At 45.5% G+C, this 19,481-nt stretch overlaps 1 protein-coding gene across 1 annotated transcript in view; it reads left to right on the top strand.

The window, feature by feature from the left end:
• LOC126481583 (UDP-glycosyltransferase UGT5-like) overlaps positions 1 to 19,481 on the top strand; it is a 38,569-nt gene that overhangs the window by 7,272 nt on the left and 11,816 nt on the right. Inside the window, exon 3 of the mRNA XM_050105442.1 lies at positions 16,371 to 16,593. Coding sequence (XP_049961399.1) covers positions 16,371 to 16,593 — 223 coding nt within the window. The remainder of the gene's footprint in view (positions 1 to 16,370; positions 16,594 to 19,481) is intronic.

Genomic DNA, 19,481 nt, shown 5'->3' with positions numbered 1-19,481 from the left:
TCCTCTGGCCCCCCTCGGCGGAAGGCTGTCCCCTGGTGGTCGCCGGAGATTGCTGAGGCTATTCGCGACCGTAGGCGGGCTCTCCAGCGTCATAGGCGGCACCCGTCTCTGGAGACCCTCATCGCCTTTAAGAGGCTCCGTGCCTTCACCCGTCGACTTATTGCACGGCGTAAGCAGGAGTGCTGGGAGAGGTACGTCTCCTCCCTGGGCTCCCGTGTCTCGTCCTCGCACGTGTGGTCCCGTATCCGGCGGATTTATGGCTCCCAGACCCCTGTGGGTGTCCCTGGGCTCTCCTTGGACGGCGCTGTCTGCACGGACGCTGCCGCCATTGCTGAACGGCTAGCCGCGCACTTTGCTCAGAGCTCTGCGACTGCATCCTATCCCCCCGCCTTTCGCTCTCTAAAGGAGCGAGCCGAGCGGACGCCGTTCTCATTCCACACGCGTCATTATGAAACATACAATGCTCCTTTCAGCGAGAGGGAACTCCTCGCTGCCCTCGCCGATTGCCCTGATACAGCACCAGGACCGGACTGCATCCACGCGCAGATGCTGAAGCATCTCTCCAGGGACTGCCAGAGACACATCCTCACCATCTTTAACCGCATTTGGAGCGAGGGCGTGTTCCCGTCGCAATGGCGAGAGGGTCTTATTGTCCCCATCGTGAAGCCCGGTGCGGACCCACTGGCGGTGGACAGCTATCGTCCCATTACCCTCACCAACGTTTTGTGCAAATTGCTCGAACGTATGGTGGGGCGGCGTTTGTGCTGGGTCCTTGAGTCGCGCGGTCTCCTAGCTCCATCCCAGGGTGGCTTCCGTCGGGGCCGGTCTGCAGTGGACAATTTGGTGCGGCTGGAATCTGCTGTCCGTACGGCTTTTGCCCGACGTCAGCACCTTGTTGCTGTATTTTTCGATCTGCGGAAGGCGTATGACACCACATGGAGGCATCACATCCTCGCCACGTTGCATGGGTGGGGTCTTCGTGGTCGGCTCCCGGCTTTTCTTCAAAGCTTTTTATTGCGCCACTCTTTCCGGGTGCAAGTCGGTGCCACCTCTAGTTCCTCTTATATACAGGAAAATGGGGTCCCGCAGGGCTCGGTGTTGAGCGTCTCGTTATTTCTAGTGGCCATTAATGGTCTGGCTGCAGCAGTGGGGTCGTCGGTGTCTCCTTATTTGTATGCCGACGACTTATGCATCTCATTTAGCTCCACGACTACGGGAGTCGCCGAACGCAGGTTGCAAGTCGCCGTTCGCAAGGCAGCATCATGGGCTCTGGCTCATGGTTTTCAGTTCTCTGCTGCCAAGACTCGGGTTATGCACTTCTGCAGGCGTCGGACGGTCCACCCTCATCCTGACCTTTACCTCGACGGCCACCTGCTTGAAGTGGTGGACACTTGCCGCTTCTTGGGACTCGTGTTTGATGCCCGGCTCACATGGGTTCCTCATGTTACTCAGCTGAAGCAGAAATGCTGGCGGCACCTCAACGCCCTCCGCTGCCTTAGCCACACGTCTTGGGGTGCAGATCGCTGCACGCTACTGCAATTGTACAGAGCCCTTGTGCAGTCCCGGCTTGATTATGGGAGCCTGGCCTATGGGTCTGCGTCACCCTCAGTGTTGAAGTTGTTAGACCCCATACATCACTGTGGGGTTCGGCTTGCTACTGGCGCTTTTCGCACCAGCCCCGTGGATAGTCTACTGGTGGAGGCCGGGGTTCCCCCGCTGCGGATTCGCCGCCATCGTCTGCTCGCCGACTATGCTGTCCACGTACATTGCTCGCCAGGCCATCCCAATCGTCGCCTGCTTTTCCCTGCCTTGGTGCACCACCTGCCCGAACGGCGACCTAGGTCTGGGCTTTCCGTAGCTGTCCGTGTCCAGTCCCTGCTGTCAGAACTGGGGTCATTCCCTCTTCTGCCTCCCTTCCAGGTCCGTACACCTACGCCTCCCTGGTGTTTGTCCCGGCCGTCCGTCCATCTGGATTTGGCACAGGGACCTAAGGACTCGGTTCCGCCTGTGGCCCTCCGTCGCCGTTTTCTTGCTCTCCTCGCCTCATTTTCGGACTGTGAGACTGTCTACACTGATGGTTCCCTGGTTGATGGTCGCACTGCCTACTCTTTTGCTCATGGTGCCCATGTTGAGCAGCGCTCCTTGCCGGCTGGCAGCAGTATTTTTACTGCAGAGCTGGTGGTCATATTGCGCGCTCTTGAGCATATGCGTTTCTGCTCAGGTAGGTCCGTCGTCATCTGCAGTGACTCCCTGAGCAGCCTTCAGGCCATCGACCGCTGCTATCCCTCCTCTCCTCTGGTGTCCTCCATTCTGGAATCTGTTTCCGCCATTGCCCGTTCTGGTCGTTCGGTGGTCCTGGTTTGGACGCCCAGTCATGTTGGCATCCCAGGGAACGAACGTGTAGACAGGCTGGCCAAAGGGGCGATCGACGCCCTGGCTTTGGAGATCAGCCTTACGGCTCGCGACCAGCAGCTGGTGTTGCGCCGTAAGGTACTTGGGATGTGGGCTGCTGAGTGGCGTGGCATGACAGCCCCGAATAAACTGCGGGCTCTCAAGGAGACGACCGATGTGTGGCGTTCCTCCCTGCGGACTTCTCGCAGGGACTCGGTAGTCCTGTGTCGGCTGCGCATCGGCCATACATACCTGACGCACGGCCATCTGTTGCGTCAGGAGGATCCCCCCTTGTGTCGGTGTGGGTCCCGGCTGACGGTCGGCCACATTTTGCTGGAGTGTCCTCGACTGCGCACACTCCGGCAATCTTTTAATCTCGCGGGCACTTTGGCTTTGGTTTTATCCGACGATGCCTCCATGGCTGACACTGTTTTACATTTTATCCGTAGTAGTCCTTTTTATGGTTCGATTTAGGGAAATCCTGCGCCTTTCCCTTTCTGTGTCTTTTGTCCTTGTGTCTGTTGCCGTTCTGGTGTGCCGTCAGATGGTTGACTCTTTCCCTTTTTTTTTCTCATGGTCAGTCAACTGTCTCCGGCCATCCTCCTTTCTTCTGTTTCTTTCTGTCTGGTGTTCCTCTGTCCTGTTCTTGTCTGTAGTGTTTCTTGCTGCATTTGTGTTCTTTTAGCGCTTGGGGGGACGTCTCCTCCCCCTTTGGTTTTTATCTGCTCTGTCGATTTTCGGCTCGCCTGATTTTGGAATGGGGGACTGATGACCTTCGCTGTTTAGTCCCCCTTAAACATACCAACAACCACCACCACCTATGTATGACCTGTCAGCCGACTAATGATCCTCAAAAGTAACCACAGCTTGCTCTGTATGGGCCCAGGTTTCACTTTTTGGCACATTTTCCAAAAATCTCTCATTTGTTGTCCGAACTAGCTCATCATTTGACATTTTGCCCTCAGTCAACCATGCTTAGTGACTTTGTTTCACGTTTATATTTCTTTATCAACGTCCTTCGCTTTCTGAACATTAGTAATCCTTACAACTGCACATGAAGGCTGTGATGGGCCTTATTGTACGTCATAAATATTAATCATCTATTTCTGATACATTGCTGTACGTTTATCCAAATCTGAACTCACTTGGGCATTTTTTTCTGGGTGTATATTTTCAGAAACATTGACTTCGATGACTACAGTAACAGTCATGTGGAATATTTATCTTGAAATTGTACCTCATACCAGTGAGATTGAAAACTTATTGCTCACCTTCAGATTTCTCAAGATCCCAAAATATGCATTCCTACTTCCTGAGAAGCTCTTTATTCCAACAGGATTGTATATATTGTACGCTGGTCGGCCGCCAGGTGCTATGTAAACATCACATTTCAGACTACGCGATCTCCTGTGATAATTGCCTCACTGAAATTCTGCGCGCTCTGAAACATTATCAGCACTGTACAGTTCTTCATAGAACTATATCATCTGTTTTTTCAAGTTACGAGGCAAGCGTTAAGTTCATGGCTTTTCAACCAAATGTACAGTGTTCAGACATGATTTTCGTAATAGTCACTGTAAAATTATTTACGAATGTGAGCATTTGTTTGCAGAAGCGTCTAACACTAGCTGACGTTTGGGATATTTACATCGCGACCCTGTAATGCACCAGGCGAGAACTGTCACATAAGTCTTTTTCTTCAGGTCGCAGCAATTTTTCGGTCTCCCAGATTTGGTTTTGGTTACGGTATTGTCAGATTCAAAAATACGACAATTACAAGCACCAAGCAAAAATTAGTGCCGATAGAAATGAGCGTTCCACGTAAACAGCTCGCGGAAAGGGTCCAGCTAAGCTGGTCCGCGCCACACACTCCCTGCCCCCTTGGCAACAGGCCAAGCTGCAACTACCATTGCTTTCATTCGTTAGGGACCCTCTTACCTTCCTCACTTACAGCCGTAGCGGATGAAATAGACCAGTCAGAAAGCAAAACTTGTCACATTCATACCACACTGCTGCTCGTGCTGCTACTGCTGCTACTACTACCACTACTACACATCAATCTGAGCGCCCAACACAACGCTTTAGCCAAGATCGTAGAAGGCGACTCAGTTTCATAAAATCACCGAAGCACAACAAAGGCTTGAATAAAACGATCAGTGCTAATTTTGCTGAGATATTAATGCGGGAAAGCAATAATTATCTGCATTCCAACAGGAATTTGTGTCAGTGAATTAAGCAAAAATTAAAATGTTAGTACGTTGTTTGACATTATTCTATACACATTCATGTAGTCAGAAAACCCACTTAACTGTATTTTACACGAAGTACCAAGTTCGTAAACATGCCACACAGCTGTCTACCTCTTCTGATATCATTTCCCACTGAATTCTTTGGAAGAAAGTTCGCAGCGAGAGCAGTAAGTAAATTAGTGACCTACGACCTCATCAGTCCAAATATCTTCTATCAATGGTGTATTATCCACACACACAACAGCTGATGTAAGTGAAATACTCAAAAATTACTGCAGTGGTGAGACCACTTACATGCGCCCTCTACCCCCTCTTTTCATTAACAAATACATAATCCCCTTTGTTGGGTTTCACCTGAGACCACTTTTCCAAATTTTTCAGAAATGCGGATCATGCAGGGAAGGTCACCCAATGCGGTGTGTGTGTGTGTGTGTGTGTGTGTGTGTGTGTGTGTGTGTGTGTGTGTGTGTGTGTGTGAGTGAGAGAAAAGGGGGGGGGCCTGTGTGGAACTAGCCCCGTGCCCTGTGACTAAGCAGAGATCACACCGTTTGTGCCTGAACTGTCACTTCTATACGAAGGAGTATGTGTCAGTTGTGACTGGGGCACAGGGACTTCAGAGCAGTGGATTATTGGCCAGGCAGCCATTGTGAAGGGGTGGCACCCAGGGGGAGAGCCCCCATTTGGAGTGGATGACACTACAGCAGATGACTCGTATATGAAGTGGATGAAGCTTTCTCCCACTGGTCACGTGACCCCACCAGTCTCTTCCAAAGGATTGAAATCTTTCAATGCAGAGGCTCAGCCCCAAAATGTTTCCATCCCTGGCCAGCCTGAGGGCAGAATGTCAAAGTGACAAATGGGGAACTACTGCCCCAAATCACTAGTCTGTGCAAGGACAGATTGGGGTTCTTTTTTGGCCACAAAGCCTTTACTCTTTGGAGAGACTCCAACAAGCTTTGGGAATTTGGAACCATCTCCAAATTGAAGAGTGAGTCAGTTTTCATTAAAACAGCATCCCCTGCCAAGTCATAGGCATTACTTTCTTGTCAAGCAGGGTAACATTCCAGTGACTGTCACTCTGCATGATAGCCTAAACATGGTTTTCCATCAAGACCACCTCTCGCAGTCTGATGATGAGCTACATGCCACCTTGGAATGATGGGCTATACACTTTGTCATCTCCATAGCAAACCAAAGGACAATAGGGTTGCTACTGAGGCCTTCATCTTGGCCTTTGAGGGCGATTTGCTGCCTGAAAAGGTCAAGGTGATGGTATACCGATGTGACGTGAAACAATGTCTCCTCCCCCCCTGTCTGGTCAATTGTATGACATTTGGGCACGTATTAACATTGCAATGCCAGCCCTGTCTCTAAGGATTGCAGACGACTGTTGCAGGCGGACATTCCTTGTACTCCTCCCAGTCTGTGTCAACTGTAGAGAACAAACATTCTCCCTCCTCACACAGTACAGTTTTCAGATTTTGTATATATGAGAACGTGTTCTGACTGACATGCCAAGAGGCCAAGAAAGAGGAGTGCCTACGATGTTGCTTCTCTACTGACAGTATTCTCCTCCATTATGCATTCTACAGTGAGATCTCAGGGCCACTCAACTGTGCCTGCACCCCTGATGATTGTGGGGCTCTCCTGTGATTTTTTTTCCCCCAACCACCTTGGCAGTAATTCTCCCCAGTCAGTAGGGACGCCAGTTCACATCACCCAGCCACACACATTACCCTTGTCCTGCTTCTCATGCCAGGAAGGGGTCCCTTACGACACTCCCCTCAAAGGTTTCTGCCAGTCTGCAACCGGATACTAGCCAGCGGCTGAAGGAGTCACAGGCTGCTGCCTTCGAGGTGTTTGATCTCGAACTAATTCAGGGAAGTACTCCCAAACATCCAATCACCCCAAAGAAAATAAAGACAAAAGTAGTCTTCAAATACAAAGGAAATTTCCATGGCCCCCATCCCCCTGGCTCACAAGTTGTATTTCTGTGTATGTGGCAGAAACCCTGGTGTCTACAAAGGTTCCCTATCACAACTCAATCTCTCAGAACCTCTGTGTCTTGATACCATGTCCTCTCAAACAGTGGCAGAGAGTGACTTTCGGACATAACCTGCCTCCTTGGTATCTTCATTCCCTCACAGAATAACGACAGCACTGTTCTCCAGTGGAATTGTTGTTTTTCCGCCACCTGTGTGAGCTATATCATCTCTGAAGCTCCCCCTGCTTTCTGCACTGGTTTCCAGCAATGTGGATCCCTTCACTTTGTGGCTTTTAGGGATATTTTAAGTATCGTGCTGATTATGACAGGATGTCAGGTGGTGTTTGCCCATATGATCTAAATTCCTTATATAACAAATTTCTGCCTTTTGTTACAACTTTGGAGGCTGTGGCAATTCAGTTAAGGGCATCTCAGGATTTTAACATCCGTAATCTTCATCTCCCTGCTGATGGTGAAGTGCCTTAGAACTTATTGTCTGCATTAGTTTTTCAGCTCCAGCCTCTCCTAATCTTGGGCAACTTCAATTACGATCGCTGCTCATAGTAAAGATATCGAGGTCGACCTCTATCTCTTCATTGTTAGTTCCTTCACACACTTCAGTGTAGCACATGAAACTTACTCAGCCATTGGTCTTTCTATTTGCAACCCTGGTCTTCTCCCAACCATCCACTGGAGTATCCATGACAACCTGTGTGGTAGCGACATTTCCCAACTTTCCTGTCCCTCCCTCAGTCTCACTCACCTTTGTACCCACCTAGATGGGCCATCCACATTCCTGACTGGGATAATGTCATCTTCACTGTCGTTCTCAGCTCCCCATTAAATGGAGGCACTGACGAGGCTGTCCAGAAAGCAACAGTAAGCATTCTATCGGCACTTGAATTCTTTGGGACATCGGAAATTACTGAGACAATTAGAGTTCATAGGCAGGCTCTCCAAAGCTGTAAGCAGTATCCATCGATTGATCACCTCATAGACTTTAAGTGGCTCCATACCAGGGTCCATTACATAACAAAGCGACAGAACCAAGAATGCTAAGAACGGTATTTTCAACCATTGGAACTTGTATGCTTCCTTTGAAGGTTTGGACGAAGATCAGACACCTCTATGGTACCAGCGCTCTGCAGGTGTATTTGATATTTCCTTGAAAGGTGCTATTTTCAATGACCCAGATGCCAAAGCCAAGTATTTCGCTCTGCATTATGCTTGAGCCTCTGCATCTGAGAAGTTTCAAAATGCCTTTCATGTCCTTGAACAGCAAATTACACAATTGCACTCACCTTTCCCTTCTAGCCACCTGAAGCCCTATAATGCTCCATTCAGTGAGTGGGAATTCTTCATTGCTATAGCCCTTTGTCCTGATACAGGCCTAGGGCCAGACCACATCCACAACCAAATGCTCAATCACCTATCAGTGGACTGTCAGCATCATCTCCTTACCATCCTTAACCAAATCTGAGACTAAGGTGACCTACCATCTCAATGGGAGAGCTTCGTCGTCCTACTGCTGACTCTGAGTAAGCATTCGATAGAGATGGACTACTATTGCACAGTTAGTCTCAACAATGTTCTCAGTAAGTTGCTGAAATGCACAATGAGCCAGGAGTGCTTTCTAGCTCCATCCCATGGCACTTTTCGCCAACGCCGTCCTTGTTTGTCTGGAGCCTGCCATGTTGACGCCTTCTGGCCAAAGGCCATCTTTTTGTCTCCTTCGACCTACAAAAGGCTTAGGACATCACATGGTGACACCACATTCTTGCTAGCTTACATGTTTGGCGTCTCCAGGACCAACTCTAGATTTTCGTCCAGAACGTCTTGTCACAACATATTTTCCAGATTGGAGTTGGTGCTTCCCATAGTAGCCTCAGATATCAAAGAGAATTGGGTCTCTCAGGGCTCTGTATTAAGGACTGCTTTTTAGTGGCCATCAACACATTACCAGCAACTGTGGGGTATGTCTCCTTGTTTGCTTACTATTACTCCTGTATTACGGGTGCCGCTAAACGCCGACTGCAGGGCGCCATTCAAATGATGTAATCATGGGCTCTCATTCACAAGTTTTTTTTCTGCCCCCAAGACTCGCGCCATGCTCTTCTGTCACCTTGGTACTGTTAATTCACAATCAGAATCTAACCTCAGACCAATTAGTCGATTTGGTGGAGACTTAACGCTTTTTGGGACTTGTCTCCAATGACTGGCTGATGTGGCTTCCCCATCTTCGCCAACTTGTGGAAAGATGCTGGCTACGTCTTAATACACTTCGCTGCCTCAGTAACACCAGCTGGGATGCAGACTACACTACCCACCTACAGCTTTACATAGCCCTGATCGTGTCCCATCTTGATTGTGAGACTCTGGAATAAGGTTTGGCGTTGCCCCAGCATTGAGGTCGCTCGAACCGATACACCTCTGTGGGTTCAGAATCGCCACAGGAGCCTTTCGAACGTTCCCTGTGAACAGCGTTCTAGCAGTTAATCTACTATGCTGCAAATGTTCACAGCTGTCCTAAGCATCCAAACCACCATATCCTTTCTCCTAATTGGGACATCCGCCTCCCCCAACAGACCCAGCACTGGGATCACACTTGCAGTTCGCCTGTCGTGTTCCTGCTCTGAGTTCAAACTTCCCCATTGTCGCCTCTTGTGAGGGAGCAATCGCATATGCTCCCATGGCATGTATCCTTACCTCAGATCTGTCTCAATTTATTCTTTGTACTGAAAGAGTGTTATTCCATGGTGTTTCGCCACCTGTTTCTGGCTATCCTAATTTCCAGTTTTGGAAATAGTATACACTGATAGCGCAACAGCCGATGGATGAACCGTTTTGTGTACACCCATGCAAGGTACACTGAATTACACTCATTGCTGAATGGATGCAGCGTCTTCACTGCTGAATTGGTGGCCATCAAGCGAGCCCTTAGCTATGCTCGTTCTTGCACCGGAAAAATCCTTCTAATCTGCAGTGACTCGCTGAGCAACCTTCAGTTTATAGACCAGTGCTGTCCTCGTCACCCTTCAGTCGCAGCTGTCCAGAATCTTCTTCCTGACCTTCAACTTGGACGGCCAGTGATCTTTGTTTGGACCCCTGTTCATGTAGGGAACTGAGGGAATGAACACGTAAACCACTTGGCAAACCTGGCTATCAGGATGCCGATTTTGGAATCGGCAGCCCCGGAACTGGACCTTGGATGAGTCTACGCCATCAATTGTTGGATTCTGGAATCAGAATGATTCGCCCTGGACTCCCCAGATTGAGGGCAATAAAGGAAACAACCACATGGGAGTCTTCCCTTCGCTTTTCTCACAGAGAATCCACTGTCTTTTGTCAGCTATACATTCGCCACACTTGACTTACACGGGCTACATTCTCTGACATGAGGACCAATCTTCTGCGGATGTGGTTCCCACCTGATAGTGGCCCACATCCTACTAGACTGCCCAAATTGGGCTGCTTTGCGGCAGTACCACAAGCTTGATAACGCACTATCTCTGGTGCTAGTGGATGATTCCAAAGTATTGCCACGATTTTATGTTTCACACATGAAGTCAGTTTCTACTCCTCTGTGAGGTCAGCACTCATTGACTGCCTGAGGGGATGAAGGGTCACTCCTCGCCTGCTCTTGTCCACGAGGCTTACGGCGGCCTTGCTTGGCGGTCTGGCCTGGCATGGCCCAGCCCCTGGCCTTCCCTCCTTTTTTATTCTTATTGTTCTTTTACATTTGCGGTTTTTAATGTTTTATCTCCAGAAATGTTGTCTTTCCTGCTTTGCTCGAGTACTTGGGATAACAGACGGTGAGGTGGACCTACTGACATGCTGAGGGTGCCTCTCTCATCACATATCATGCTCTGGGGGCATCCAACTGCAGTCTGGCAGAGTGGGTGGCCCACCTTACTACCTCTGACTCTATCCTCCTACTTCCCCTTGATTTTTTTTCTGTCTTATTGTATCTTGCTTACAATTGGCTATCACGGGATTTGCTTCTTGTACCCTTGTTCTGAAAGTTATTGATTAGATATGTATAGAATCAAGGGAGAGATCACCTTGCAATTTGGTCCCATTAACTCCTTCAACCAACCGAAAACTTCCTTCCATCACGTCTTCGAACATATGGAGGCGTTTCAAAATACAATGACAGTTCCTTCTGATGTGACGCAATATATGTCAGCAACGTTCACTTCAGTGACCATTTGCCATCTAATTTTTAGGTCCTAGATATTACTGAATTAGCACATAATTCTGGTTAGGTTCTCCATGTCGACAGCCAGATGCGTCGTCTGCGACAGCCGTCTCAGCAGGGAGCGGACTTAAGCCACACTGTCAGTGACCTGCTGGCTGCTACCACCGGCATTTCTCCCCCAAACACAATGCCATTTTAAACAAATGTAATCGTGCCCTGTAACATCCTAGAAACTTCACAATATTCCTAAAATATTGAGAGTTGGCTGTTTGGCCTTCAGAGAAAAAAGCGTCCGGCAACTTTTTGACTTACAAAACTCTACCACCACCATCAGGAGACATTCTCCTCTACCCTGCTTTTCAATATCTGCGTAGCAGAGCAGTGCAAAAATTTAGAATTTATTCTATTCATTTAAAATAAATCATTAGTGTTGTTCAGTAATAAATCTATTAGAACAAGAGTTTACATAATATAGAAGTAGCGTTCTAATGTGCCTCTCGGATGTTCCACCAGTGACATACTTCGGGTTTGTGGTGACACTCGCCCCGCTAATCCTTTGTGCACTGCATAAAAAAATCTCTAAAGCATCCATCTATGTACCCTTCAACAGTATTGAGCTGTGCCTCATAACTTTTAAAAGCATTGTGAAGTATGGCACTACCGCTCAGCTGAATGCCGACTAAAAGCTTGCAGAAAATTTTGAGTGTGACAGGGAGGTTCAGACTTGCAGAGGAACCTAAAAATCACGTGGAGTCTGCAGGAGTCTTGCATTAAATTCTTTGTCCACAGAAGTTACTTTTCACTATCTTTTGCGCCCTCTGTACGTATACTGGCAGATTTTATTTTTTCTGCAGTGGTAAAACCTGAATAGTCTCCCCGCACCTGAAGAGTAAAAGCGTTTCTTGTAGAGTTGGCAAAATTCGTTTACGAGAATGAAAAATGTATAGTGGACACTTCATAAGAATTTAACATTTTTCACTTTTACAAAACTTATGTAGTGACACTCGCATTGATGATTAATATGTATGGCATGTTGTAATCTGAACTTCAAAGCGGTAAGATTTTCCGTCAGCATAAAATTCGGTAAGACAGTACGTGTGCCCCCTTAACAGAGTCCAAAATTAGTTTTGAAGATTTCTGCTGCACTAACGTCTTCCGAAACACAGCTTTCAAAAACCTTGAAACTTGCTTATGAATATCCTAACGAACGACTAAGGAAAACTTGATGCGACGTCTCTCTATAACAGGATTATTGAGGAACATTTCATAGCAGCCGTGGTTTGTCATATGAAGACATAAAAGTTAAATCAAGGACAGTTTTCACTCCTCGAATGGCAAAGAAATCCCAGTGGGTATTAAGTGGATGAGAGATATGAGGATGAAGGACTTTTAATGCAACGTACATGATTTCATCGCCACATGAGGATGTGCATTTCCACATTGCAGTAATGCTTCACGCAGACACCTTTATGTATCGCATCATCCGAATTATTAGCTCAATGCGTACTGTACCACCTCCCTGATCAGTTACTCCATAAAGTGAGGTGTCCACCCGCATAGTTTGTATTATTATTTCTTTCCTTTCTCAGACGTTATGTCTGGTTAAAAATGGAAAGTGACGCGGACCATGATCAAGCGTGTCTTCCTTTTAACTGTACAGTATATGTTACATTGTATTTAGGAACTTTCGGGTAATTGAACATGTATCAATAATTACAGATTTCTGTAGTTGTATATATGCGTTTGGATGTAGCTGTATTGCATTGATGTACTGGTGGATATTGTGTGGTATGACGCCTGTAGTTACTAGTATAATTGGTATGATGTCAACTTTATCCTGATGCCACATGTCCTTGACTTCCTCAGCCAGTTGGATGTATTTTTCAATTTTTTCTCCGGTTTTCTTCTGTATATTTGTTGTATTGGGTATGGATATTTCGATTTGTTGTGCTAATTTCTTCTTTTTATTGGTGAGTATGTCAGGTTTGTTATGTGGTGGTGTTTTATCTGTTACACTGGTTCTGTTCCAGTATAATTTGTATTCATCGTTCTCCAGTACGTTTTGTGGTGCATACATGTATGTGGGAACGTATTGTTTTATTAGTTTATGTTGTATGGCAAGTTGTTGTTGTATTATTTTTGCTACATTGTCATGTCTTCTGGGGTATTCTGTATTTGCTAGTATTGTACATCCGCTTGTGATGTGATGTGATCTACTGTTTCTATTTGTTGTTTGCAAAGTCTGCATTTATCTATTGTGCTATTGGGATCTTTAATAATATGCTTGCTGTAATATCTGGTGTTAATTGTTTGATCCTGTATTGTAATCATGAATCCTTCCGTCTTACTGTATATATTGCCTTTTCTTAGCCATGTGTTGGATGTGTCTTGATCGATGTATGGCTGTGTTAGATGATATGGGTGCTTGCCATGTAGTGTTTCCTTTTCCAATTTACTTTCTTCGCATCTGTTGATGTTATGTGATCTAAAGGGTTGTTGAAGTGGTTATGAAATTACAATGGTGTAGCCGATGTATTTATATGAGTGACTGCTTTGTGTATTTTGCTAGTTTCTGCTCGTTCTATAAAGAATTTTCTTAAATTGTCTACCTGTCCATAATGTAGGTTTTTTGTCGATAAATCCCCTTCCTCATTCCTTTCTGCTTAATGTGAATCTTTCTGTTGCTGAATGTATGTGATGTATTCTATATTTGTGGCATTGTGATCGTGTAAGTGTATTGACTGCTTCTAGGTCTGTGTCACTCCATTTCACTACTCCAAATGAGTAGGTCAATATTGGTATGGCATAAGTATTTATAGCTTTTGTCTTGTTTCTTGCTGTCAATTCTGTTTTCAGTATTTTTGTTAGTCTTTGTCTATATTTTCTTTTAGTTCTTCTTTAATATTTCTATTATCTATTCGTATTTTTTGTCTGTATCCTAGATATTTATAGACATCGGTTTTTTCCATCGCTTCTATGCAGTCGCTGTGATTATCCAATATGTAATCTTCTTGTTTAGTGTGTTTTCCCTTGACTATGCTATTTTTCTTACATTTGTCTGTTCCAAAAGCCATATTTATATCATTGCTGAATACTTCTGTTATCTTTAGTAATTGGTTGAGTTGTTGATTTGTTGCTGCCAGTAGTTTTAGCTAATCCATGTATAGCAAATGTGTGATTTTGTGTTGGCATGTTCCAGTAATATTATCCATAATTTGTATTATTTAGCATGTTGGATAGTGGGTTCAGAGCAAGGCAGAACCAGAAAGGACTTAATGAGTCTCCTTGGTATATTCCACGCTTAATCTGTATTGGCTGTGATGTGATATTATTTGAATTTGTTTGGATGTTAAGCGTGGTTTTCCAATTTTTCATTACTATGTTTAGAAACTATATCAATTTAGGGTATACTTAGTATATTTCCAATATTTGTAGTAACTGTGAGTGGGGTACGCTATCAAAAGCTTTTTGGTAATCAATGTATGTGTAGTGTAACGACCTTTTAGTGTTACCTTGGTATGTCCCCTCTGCTTCTATTATCAGTTGCTCTTTACATCCTCGTGCTCCTTTGCAACAGCCTTTTTGTTCTTCATTTATAATTTTGTTCTGTGTTGTATGTGTAATGATTGAAGTTAATATTTTTTATATTGTTGGTAGGCATGTTTGCTGTGTCTGCTTGATCTTTAGGTTTCAGATCAGTTATTCCTTGTGTAAGTGTATCAGGGAATGTGTATGGGTCTGCAATGTAACTGGTAAATAATTTAGTTAGATGTGAATGTGTTGAGGTGAACTTCTTTAGCCAGAAATTTGCTATTTTATCTTTTCCAGGGGCTTTCCAATTGTAGGTAGAATTAATTACTTGGGTGACTTCACATTGCAAAATTATCACTTCAGCCATTTGTGGTATCATCTTGTATCTGTTTCTGCTTGTATCCACCGTGCATGCCTGTTATGTTGTACCGGATTTGACCATATGTTGCTCCGGAAGTGTTCCATGTCTGTTACGTTTGGTGGATTGTCTATTTTAATGTGTGTGTTATCTATTGTTTGGTAAAATTTCTTTTGGTTTGTGTTGAATGTTTGGTTTTGTTTCCTTCTAATTTCACTTTTTTGTATCTTCTAAGTCGTTTGGCCAATGCTTGTAATTTCTGCTTCTTTTCATCTAGTTGCTCTATCGCATCTTGATGTGAGATTTTACCTAACCTTTTTCGTTCTTTGTCTGATATTTCATTTCTTATAAATTGTGTTAGTTGTCCAATGTCTTTTCTCAGTTTTTCTATTCTGATCTGTAGCCTGTGTTACCATGCTGGTTTTGTGGGTTTCTTCTGTGTGTTGGTTGGTTCTGATCTCTGCCTAGTGTGTATATTTAGTGTAGTGAGTGCTCCTATATAAACCAGTAGTTGTAACTCTTCCACGGTTGTATTTTCATTTATTTTGTTGTGTATGATTGTGTTGATAGTTATTGTTGTTTCGACTTGTGGGTTATTTGGTGGTCTATGCAAGAATGGTCTAATGTCTGTATTTGTGTCTTTGTATTCTATATCTGTCAGCTGAAATTTTTCTTCTATATCTAACATGTGTCACTTCGTGTACTATTTATGCTTGTTCTGGTGGCTGTCTTAAGATTTGGTTTTCCTCAGACTGTTTAATTGTTTGTTGTTTGTTTGTTTTGGGATGTATCAGTCCATTACTGTATTTTCTTCTTCTTCTGATTGCACATTATTTTGTTCCAGTATTTGTTGTACTTGTTTGATGTTTTCTAATTGTGTCTGGGGTATCGTTTTATTTTTTATTATTAGATGGATCTAATCAGCTAGTCGTTGTTCTGTTAAAAATTTTAATTCTGGGTATCTGGTAATAAATGTTGTGTATACTTGTGATCTGTATCCAGTTGTGTTGGTTCCTAGGTTTGTTGCTTGGTAATAACAGAGCATGAGGTGTCAGTTAACTTCATCTGACCATCTCATCCTCTGTCTTTGCTTTCCTTCTAGAGTGGCTGCAGGAAGCATATCCTGCAGAACACCTCTATTTGAATTTAAATCATTTTCCATGTGGCTAGCAGTGTCATTATCATTGTGGACGGGCATAGGGTTCAAGCGTCGTCCCCGACCATGACAGCACTTGTCCGAGGCTTCATTAGTTCTGTCCTGAACCAACTAATCACACTAAAAGGGGGGTTAGCCCTATTAGTGGTTTGTTCTTTTCGTCGCCTTTTACGACTGGCAGAACATACCGGAGCCCTATCCTTTTCTCAGGCCTCCACGGGTTGTATAATAATATTAATAATAACAATAATAATAATAACTATTATTATTATTATTATTATTATTATTATTATTATTATTATTATTAATCAGTGAGGGATGGTGGTTGAGGCTGCTTTATATGGTTCACAATCTTCAGCAAAATGGTATTTCTAGTAAAATATTTGTCTAGAAGTAGCAATGAGGCAATAACGAACCATATATATATATATATATATATATATATATATATATACAGTAGCTTTCGCCAGAACATTGTTTCTCATGGAAATGTTTATTCGCAGGACATCCAGGAGTTCATGGACGGAGCAGATCATGGAGTAATTTTCTTCACATTTGGTTCGACAGTCACTGCCAAGGATTTGAGTGAAGAGAAACGGAAGGCCATAGTGGAATCCTTCGCAGAACTACCTCAACGTGTGCTGTGGAAGTGGGAGGATGATGAATTGCCGGGAAAACCACCCAACGTGATGGGGCGCAAGTGGCTGCCTCAATATGACATACTAAGTAAATAAGGCTTCGTTTTGCAGATTCGTGAACTCGAAAATAATACTTTTGAAACTACTTACAACCTTCAGTATATAAAATGGACAATATATAGTCTCCAGAGTTTTTCACCACTGTTAAAGGTTCATGCTGAATAGGCAAGCAAAGATGCATGTAGCACAAAGGCTTCTCCTTAACCTGAAGCTGACCTGGCTGATAATAGTTTCATTCTGCTAGGTAGGGTTTGCTGGTAGATCCCGCCACTAATCAGAAACTGCCCCATTATTCTTATAGTACAATGCATCAACGCATAAAACCAACGCAGCACTACTGGACACGGTGTTATTTCAATCGAAGCTTGAAATAGACTGACAAAATACTGGGGACAAGATGTTTAACTTAAAAAGATTCAGGACTTGCGTTTCTAACCTGTATAGTGTCAACTTCGTTCTGATGCTGTCTGAATTTAACAGTTTGTCTACCTCAACCTCCGAATAGACCACTTTCTGTGACTGACTAGAATATACTAGTTAATCTGTCGCTATTGAATAGGTCTCACCTTTACTTTCATGATGTTTTGCTTTGCTAGAGGGACACAGTTGTAATGACTGGACTACTAGTAAATGTGCTCCAGACAGGGGAGGTGCGTGTCATTGAGAAAGATAATCGTCTAATTAGGGTCTTGAAAGCCGAAAACCGTTGATGAAATAAAGTATTATACACTCCTGGAAATTGAAATAAGAACACCGTGAATTCATTGTCCCAGGAAGGGGAAACTTTATTGACACATTCCTGGGGTCAGATACATCACATGATCACACTGACAGAACCACAGGCACATAGACACAGGCAACAGAGCATGCACAATGTCGGCACTAGTACAGTGTATATCCACCTTTCGCAGCAATGCAGGCTGCTATTCTCCCATGGAGACGATCGTAGAGATGCTGGATGTAGTCCTGTGGAACGGCTTGCCATGCCATTTCCACCTGGCGCCTCAGTTGGACCAGCGTTCGTGCTGGACGTGCAGGCCGCGTGAGACGACGCTTCATCCAGTCCCAAACATGCTCAATGGGGGACAGATCCGGAGATCTTGCTGGCCAGGGTAGTTGACTTACACCTTCTAGAGCACGTTGGGTGGCACGGGATACATGCGGACGTGCATTGTCCTGTTGGAACAGCAAGTTCCCTTGCCGGTCTAGGAATGGTAGAACGATGGGTTCGATGACGGTTTGGATGTAGTGTGCACTATTCAGTGTCCCCTCGACAATCACCAGTGGTGTACGGCCAGTGTAGGAGATCGCTCCCCACACCATGATGCCGGGTGTTGGCCCTGTGTGCCTCGGTCGTATGCAGTCCTGATTGTGGCGCTCACCTGCACGGCGCCAAACACGCATACGACCATCATTGGCACCAAGGCAGAAGCGACTCTCATCGCTGAAGACGACACGTCTCCATTCGTCCCTCCATTCACGCCTGTCGCGACACCACTGGAGGCGGGCTGCACGATGTTGGGGCGTGAGCGGAAGACGGCCTAAAGGTGTGCGGGACCGTAGCCCAGCTTCATGGAGACGGTTGCGAATGGTCCTCGCCGATACCCCAGGAGCAACAGTGTCCCTAATTTGCTGGGAAGTGGCGGTGCGGTCCCCTACGGCACTGCGTAGTATCCTACGGTCTTGGCGTGCATCCGTGCGTCGCTGCGGTCCGGTCCCAGGTCGACGGGCACGTGCACCTTCCGCCGACCACTGGCGACAACATCGATGTACTGCGGAGACCTCACGCCCCACGTGTTGAGCAATTCGGCGGTACGTCCACCCGGCCTCCCGCATGCCCACTATACGCCCTCGCTCAAAGTCCGTCAACTGCACATACGGTTCACGTCCACGCTGTCGCGGCATGCTACCAGTGTTAAAGACTGCGATGGAGCTCCGTATGCCACGGCAAACTGGCTGACACTGACGGCGGCGGTGCACAAATGCTGCGCAGCTAGCGCCATTCGACGGCCAACACCGCGGTTCCTGGTGTGTCCGCTGTGCCGTGCGTGTGATCATTGCTTGTACAGCCCTCTCGCAGTGTCCGGAGCAAGTATGGTGGGTCTGACACACCGGTGTCACTGTGTTCTTTTTTCCATTTCCAGGAGTGTAGTACATCCATAATTTATACTCGAGTCCATTATGCGTTAATTAACTGCTATTTCAGAATATCTTTCCTTGCCATTGCAAGTTTGCATTTTATCCTCTCTACTTTAGACAAAGTCGGTAATGTTGCTGCCTGAAAGTCAAAACATTAACTTCGTTTTATTTCACAATCTAATTACCTCAGCTTCTGATTTCATCAAACGCTTCATTACCCTAGTTTTCTTAGACGTGCCGATATTTCTCTCGGCCCTACATAGCGATTCCGTGTTATGCCCTTACTGTGAGAGTAATTCAGAGTGTTGCCAATACCTAAACTGATGTATGAATGTTAGCCTTCCCCAGTGCTGATTTTTGCCCGTCACCCATACCGCTTGTTGAATGAGACGGGCCCACAGCTGTTTCACGTGCTGAGGAATACTAGACTGGTAAGTCAACACATAGGCAATGTGTCGTTTTAGAAGTCACCTTGCAACAGTTGAGGGGAAGCAATGCCTTTCCGCTGGTGGTATGACCTTAGTCTTTGTATTGTGTGTGTCGCATGTAAACAGTGATTTATTACAGTCTTCAGGTGTAGAGATATCCATGTCTGCACCTTCCCCCTGCGGGTCTGAGGGTTAGAATAGGCCTGAGGTATTCCTACCTATCGTAAGAGGTGGCTTAAGAGTCTCACACTTTTAGGCATTAGGAGTTCAGGTTCCATTCTATAGTTTGACCTGCCACTTCCAAAATTCTACAGAAGTGTGGGCCATATGGGGAAGGACGCCTTATGTG

This window comes from Schistocerca serialis, chromosome 5 (assembly GCF_023864345.2).
Source record: "Schistocerca serialis cubense isolate TAMUIC-IGC-003099 chromosome 5, iqSchSeri2.2, whole genome shotgun sequence".
In the NCBI taxonomy this organism is placed as follows: Eukaryota; Metazoa; Arthropoda; class Insecta; order Orthoptera; family Acrididae; genus Schistocerca; species Schistocerca serialis.
Note: the sequence above shows the minus strand (reverse complement) of the source record. Positions and strands in the feature narration are given on the sequence as shown.